We start from the raw sequence: 7,212 nt of genomic DNA on the forward strand, positions 1-7,212 counted from the left end.
GTGAATCCATGTTGTCCCCAGACCTGTAGGAACGATTGAACGAAAAGCACAAAAATCCCATAGCAATTTCCATGTAAACTTTGAACCGCTGGGGACAGGCCAATTCTCAACCAAATGGGCTGATATTTGGCATGAGAGTCCCTATGGGTATCCTCTACTAGGGGAACCTCGGTTTGCTTGATTCTGAGAACTTTTTTGTTTGGCTGAAACACCCTAATGTATATATTTTAATGCACCTTCGGTTTCGCTTCTGTTTACTTCTCTGCCAAACAAAACACACACACAGCGCAGTTACTCTGTCAAGGTTCCCCCATGTGCGCGCACACCTTCAGTTCAACCCCACTCCAGCCATTGAGAGCCGGAGTTCAACAACACCATGTTGTATTATCATTCAACTGTTCTACCGAGTTGGAGGTAGAAGCGTTCTAATTGAAGAGCATGGACACTGACTGGGGCGCGCTTCCCCTGGAACCGCTGGAGCGCATCTTCCGGCAGTTAAAGTTCAAGGATCGACTGTTGGCGTGTTCGCTGGTTTGTCAACATTGGAATAGAACGCTGTTTTGCTGTCCGGCGTTGGCCCGAGGGATTGTGTTGGGGATTAGCGGTGACCAGCCGGCACAAGTTCGGGAGGCGCTCCGTGCAAGTCAACGAAACTACAGGCAGCTATCGATCGTGCTGGGCGGCGACGATGATCAACCTGACAATGGTAGTGTGAACGAGTTTTTGACGGAGGTGGTGGGTTTGTGGAACGTTCAGAATGTTTCGGTAGTGGGGGAACCGACTTCGTTGCTCGATTGCTTCCGGTTGAATGGGGCGTTGTTCGGTGGGATTACGGAGTTGAGTCTGGAGCTGACGAAGAACATCGATTGGTCGCCGTTTGGGAAGCAGGACGTGATGATGGGAGAGTTGAAGAAGCTGCACTATTTACAGATGTACGTGGGTCGTGAGCGGGTTAGTACGGCGTTCCGGTTGATAGTGCCCAAGCTGGAGTCGGCGGGGATTGTGCTGGATTCGATGGCGAACGAGGAGGCACTGTACTGGGAAGATCCGCTGATTGATCTGGAGGGTTGTGACAAGTTGGTCTCGCTGGAGGTCGACTTGAATACGACCATGTGGGAGCCATTTTTCGCCGTGGACAGGCCACACCTGGAACGGCTGTTGATCCGGCGGGCTAGTGACGAGTTTCAGGAACGAGACTGGGACCGTATTTTCCAGCACATGCCGAATCTCCGGGATGTAGAGATGGTCTTCTCGGGCGATGTCATGCTGGCCAGTTTGAAGCGAAACTGCAAGAAATTGGAGAAGTTGGTACTGAACGGATTCTGTTTTCACGACGGTAGCTTCGCCAGCAACATGGGCTGGTCTGCCTCGATGAAGCAACTCTTCATGGATGGTTGGCTTAACGGAGGTGTCTACTCGAGAGATCCCGCGCTGAACCTCTCGGCCCTGGAAGATCTCCAATGGAAGTACGTCGAACTAACACCTGCCCAAGGCTACTTTACCCTTATCGTCCCCAAACTACGGAAGCTCACTTTGCGTGGCTGCGACTACAAACGGTTCCACTTGGAAGTCGGTCCTCACCTCGACCGCGTCGATATCGACTACTACGGCCCACAGCAATTCGCCCCCAACTTCTTCTCCTCCCTGCACGCCGTCACCCAGCTCATCCTGCACATCAACGGAGACTCGTTCCGGGTAGTGCAACACCTCACCTACACGATGCAACTCCAGCGGCTGGAGATGATCTGCGGTACCGAGCACCGCGGCTACGAAATCAACAACCTGTTCACGGCCTTCGTCAAGCACTGTCCACTTCTCGAGGAACTTACCGTGCGGAACGAGCACGAGAACCAACTTAAGCTGGATTACGAAGCATTTGCCCTGCTCGAATGTCTTAAACTCCTTCGACTTTTAACCTTCCAATACATAACCCTGACGAATGTTTCCGGAGCGGCGATTCGAATGGAGCGCCTGGACCGGTTGGACGTGAGCGGGTGTCGCGTCCAGGATCCGCACGGGATGCTGGCGGGCCGGTTCCCCATCGATGGGCACGTGGCAGCCACCGAGAATATGGAGTGGACTTTGAGTAGTGCGCTGTAACCGGTTTTTTTAGAAGTTGAGTGTAGTCCAATTTTATAGCAATCGAAACATGAAGTTCAAATCGGAATTGAAACGCGTAGTTCAAACAATGCAGTACTGTGGAAAGCCACCTCAAACATCACATTTTAAAAACTATTTATGATAATTTATTGTAACGATTGTATACGAATGCTCTTGTGCAAATCGACATATCCTAATAAACTTTTACATTTCAGATTCACGCTTTTTTTCTGAGAAAGAAATAGCTAATAAGTAGGACTCATTCAAATTCTCCATTAGTTGACAAATTTTAACAACTCCATTTCAACATTTGAGGTAGCAAAAACCACGCAAGAACCTGTCGGTGTGGGATAATAACTTGCATACTTTCTAATATTATTTAGTAAATCGCATCCAGTCTGAAGATCCGCTTTCTGGAAGACCTTGAGGTTTGTTTACGTCCCAAGTTCTCACTTGTCATTGTTGATGATCATTGAAGCGGCCAGGCTTCAACACTCGGTTACGACAGCTTGTAAAGAGTAGACGGGTTTTTGACGTGCGTGCTAAAGGCATCGTTGCGTGCCTCGAGTTGTTTGACAGATGGAGGTGGAAGAGATCTCCGAGAGACAGATGATTTTCAACTAATCCCCTGAAATTGGAAGCGGAAGAAGTCCCCTGAGGAACTGTCGTCCGAGTAGGAAAAGTGGAGCAGAATCTGCTCAACAACAACAAGTTCAGACCGCTAGTGACAAACAAAAACAACAACCCTGGCGGTTCCAAATTTGGTTGTAAATTTGCTTTCGACCCGATTTACAAACTAACCCGATTTGGAACCAAGGTGACCTGCTTCTCTGTCAAAGATTTTTACAAGATGCAAGAGCTCCTCAAGAAGAAGAATGTGGAATTCTACACCCACGAACGACGGAGCGAACGATACCATCGGGTAGTTGTTAGTGGTTTACCCGATGAACTTAAACCGTATGAGGTCAAGTACCTGCTGAAGAGGGTCGACAAGCTGGAGGTGCATGTCATCAAGCGGAAGGAAAAGTCCACCGTGGACGAAACTCCGTACATTGTGGTCTCCCCCTAGGGATACCAGAAGAAGCTTTCTGCAATCAAAGTTGTGGCAAGCACTATCATGCGGTAGGAGGCCTACCGGAACAAGCGGCCGAACTGTCACCTCAAGGCCAGGTGCAACAGCTGGGGGGGTCCCCACATGACGAACGACTGCCAAGTGTAAGAAGCTGAGCCGAAGCGGTGTGCCAACTGCAACGGAACGCACGAAGACATAGACCGAAGCTGCCCCAAGCGTGCGGATATCATCCGGATGCGGCATCAGTCATCTAAACCGAAACAGCAGAATTCAGCACGTCCGGCGTTCACGCCGGCGAAGTCCCGCAAGCAGGAAAGAATGATCAATAACCTCGAACCACAGGAGACGCTGACCCTTGCGCTGGAGGCACGAAGGAAGGAGGTGAGGAGGAGCTCTACGGCTCTGCGGAACTGTTGAAGAAGTGCAAGACACGCACGGAGCGGCCAGGCTTACTATGTAGCATTTACCGCAGATTCTGTGAACGAATCACATTTCACAGAATCTACACGGGGAGGAATGATGCGTGGACATACCGTGTCAAAGTAACGCCAAAGGGTGCCTAAATTTGAACAACGAAGCATGGTTTCTGCATTAACTTTATGGGATACAGTACTCGTTCGGCAACTGGGCGTTGTTTAACTGGACTGTTTTTTTAACGGGGCGCTCGATAACTGGGCTGTAGCCCTCTTAAAAAGCAGACAAACGTCAAAAACCAAAAAAAAAAAAACAAAATGACCGAGGGGTCATAGGATGCAACAATCAAGTGTAATAGTTAAAACATTTTTATATAGGGTATTTTAACCCCCTAGTAGAGCCGAAGCGCATTTTTCACATTTTTTCAATATTTTAAGCACTTTATCATAACCTTTTGTACAAAACAATGAAATCAGAAGTCTTTTGAACAATTTTGACTATTTGTTTCATCAGCTGTTTGTTTTTGAGCAGAAAAATAGCCATTTGAAAATAAAGTGTTTTTTGCCTGTTATGGACCCCCTTTTCCTATAGTGGACCCGGGTCCATAATCCGATAGTGGACCCGGGTCCACTATAGGCTAACTGTTATTTTTATACCAAATTTCAACGATATTTGATGTTTTGATGCATGGTGTAGGTCTTATGATAGATATAATTAATAAATGATGAATATTGCTCACTTTTCCTGATAAACAAATATGTTTTGTTAACAATTTTAGCTTAAAACAACAAAAAACCTAACAGACATTTAAACACATTTATTTCCGTAAAGGATCAGATAAAATGTTTCAAAAACTACTGTAAACATAAAAATGATTAAAAAAGTAATTTTGTTGCAATTTTTTTTTTCATATTAATTACATATACAATTACAAATAGTTGACCGAAACAAAACAATAGATTTGTTTACAGTTACTGATAAAATCAGGCGTGTTTACTTTCCAAATATGTTTTGTTATTGATTTACCATTATAAAATATCATTTCAAACTTCAATTTTGATGTTTCAGTTGAGTACAATAAAGTATAGTTTTTATTAATAATAAATTCTTACGGCTTCAGCATTTTTGATACTTTTAACATGAAAACAACTATATTTATACTCATAATTGAAAAAAGTTTGCAATCAGGTTGTTTACAATAAGCATTTATTGTATGATTAAGAGACACTTTTGCTTAAATACACAGTTTTCTTCATTTTTGAAGGTTAAATTAACAGGGGTCCACTATTGGAAAAGTTTGGATTTTCGTTGTCCTATATTAGACCCCGAATTTTTGCTCGAAATTGAGCAGTTCTTCGCTTTATTTAAGTAAAGTTACTTAAACTTACATTATTTCGACTTGCTGAAGTTAAATAATCAGTCCAAAAATGATTGGATAGCTAATTCAATCATAAAATATAAATGCAGTTTTGTTGTGAAAATGCTAGTGGCCTTGGCAGATTTCAGATGTCGAACTTAAAACATTTATTTTGGTGAAAAGGACAAATTCAATGTTAGTCAACATTGTTTTGAATGATGCTGAACAGGCCAAATAAATGATTTGTACACAACAACAAGCTTGAAATTGTGATTTTATTGAATTTTTCATCAAAAACCCTTCAGAGGCTCTACTATAGGAAAGGGGTCCACTAATGGATAACGTACCCTATGTTTTTGTGAAATTTAAAGTCATAATTTAAGGAAACTTGAAAAATTGGCCCTGAACAAAAATTCAAGTAACTTTTATTTTAAAATTAAACCAAAAAAATATAATACATTGATGGTCCGTTCCCTCGGCATTTTCCGTTCAGCCCAGTTAGCGAGCAGGATTCGGAACAAGTAGGTACTGTATTTATATCGAAAAGTACATTGGTTTCGATTTTTGATCTCCTTGCGGCAAAAGTGGTCCACTTTTTACGAGAATTATTTCTCAGTCAACCATCTGCTGCAGCGGACGTCGCACTGAGCTGAAATTAGAATTTGAAACGAAAATATTAGCAAAACCGCAAAAGAATAAATGCAGAGTTTTTGCCTTCCTCACAGTACTGAGGAAAGGCTATAAAATCACTCGGAATATGAACTTTTTAATTAGACCTCCTAGACCTACCTTCATTTGTACATATCGACTCAGAATCAGCAGCTGAGCAAATGTCTGTGTGTTTGGCTGTATGTAGACATGTGTACCAAATCAATGTCACTGGAATATCTCGTCACAGGCTCAACCGATTTTGGCCGGAATGGATTTAATCGATCCGTCTTAACGTCCCCTAAGTTGCTATTTAAATTCATGCAGTTTTATCATGTATTTAAATAGCTATGTTAAAAAAACTTTTTCATATTAAATTAAAATTATGGTAAAAAAGGGTGGTATTTTTCATGAAACCCTCACATCTTATATATTTTTAGAAAGCATATGAGAAGACCTTTTATATGGAGTAAGAATTTTCAAGATCTGACTTACCTATCTTAAATTACAAGCAGTTTAAAAAATGGTCTGAATTCACATAACCTCAACTGGTCGGGTCTAATCGCCACGAAAAAGCCGTGTAGAGGGATGCCATTTTCCTCAAAGGCCGTGTCTGTATAATCTTGACAATAAGTCAGTAGGTTTTTTTTACTCATCACTTATTTTTATTAGGACCGAGATTAGGACCTCTTAGGTGCTGCGAACGCTAGGGGAGATCCATAAACATGTGGACACTTTAGGGGGGTTGGAATCACTATAAATGAGAGGAAGGCACCAACCACTTAAAGGTGGATTAAGCAACGTTTTTTTTTGAAAATCATATCAACATATGAAACACAATACTATCGCGGGAGTCAATAATTAGATTTCACGCGTGCTGATATGACCACAGAAGAATGAAGAATGGCCGCATGACAGCCGCAGAACAAATTTTCGGCTGTTGTCAAAGGTTGCCTTGAGTTTTCAGCTGACTTTTTGGAAAATATTGAAAAAAAACAAGTTGAAAGCCAAATCAACGCGGAATTTCAGTTCAGCTTGCTGACTTTTATACCACGGTAGTTCGGCTGCTTTAACCTCCTGTCAGTCGAAGCAAAGGAGAATCGTGATTTTATCTGGCAATAGAGTTATCTACGTGCGCATGTATTGCGTGTACGTACATGAAAAAGATTGAGGTTAAATTTTGTACCCGCCAGCAAAACAAATGGGGTGCTAGTGTGCGTGAGCTCGGGCTTAGATAACTCTATAGAGTTATCTAAGGGCGATCTCACGCACACTAGCGCACCGTTTGTTTTGCTGGCTGGTACAAAATTTAACCTCAATCTTTTTCGTGTACGTACACGCAATACATGCGCACGTAGATATCTCTATAGAGTAATCTACGTGCGTATGTATTGCGTGTACGTGTACGAACGGGGTCACTTTTTAGTTTGACACCCTCTTTACACAGAGCTCACACTTACTACCAAACATTTGGTTTGATGGGTAGTGTGACATGCACTCGAAACAAGGATCAAAGCAATCGAACATCATCAGATGAAAGAAGCGCTTATTAGATAAATGTAAAAAATCGAAGCTCTATCTGTCAGTAGAAACATTTATAGGATGATTAAGGCTACCAACT

The 7,212-nt window shown here is 42.8% G+C and overlaps 1 protein-coding gene across 1 annotated transcript; it reads left to right on the plus strand.

The window, feature by feature from the left end:
- Window positions 1-307: 307 nt before the first annotated feature.
- Window positions 308-2,316, plus strand: LOC6039050. The gene has a single exon (XM_038248955.1). It carries the CDS (start codon window positions 439-441, stop codon window positions 2,098-2,100), a length of 1,662 nt encoding a protein of 553 aa, XP_038104883.1. The 5' UTR covers window positions 308-438; the 3' UTR covers window positions 2,101-2,316.
- Window positions 2,317-7,212: the final 4,896 nt, after the last annotated feature.

This window comes from Culex quinquefasciatus, chromosome 1 (genome assembly GCF_015732765.1).
Source record: "Culex quinquefasciatus strain JHB chromosome 1, VPISU_Cqui_1.0_pri_paternal, whole genome shotgun sequence".
In the NCBI taxonomy this organism is placed as follows: Eukaryota; Metazoa; Arthropoda; class Insecta; order Diptera; family Culicidae; genus Culex; species Culex quinquefasciatus.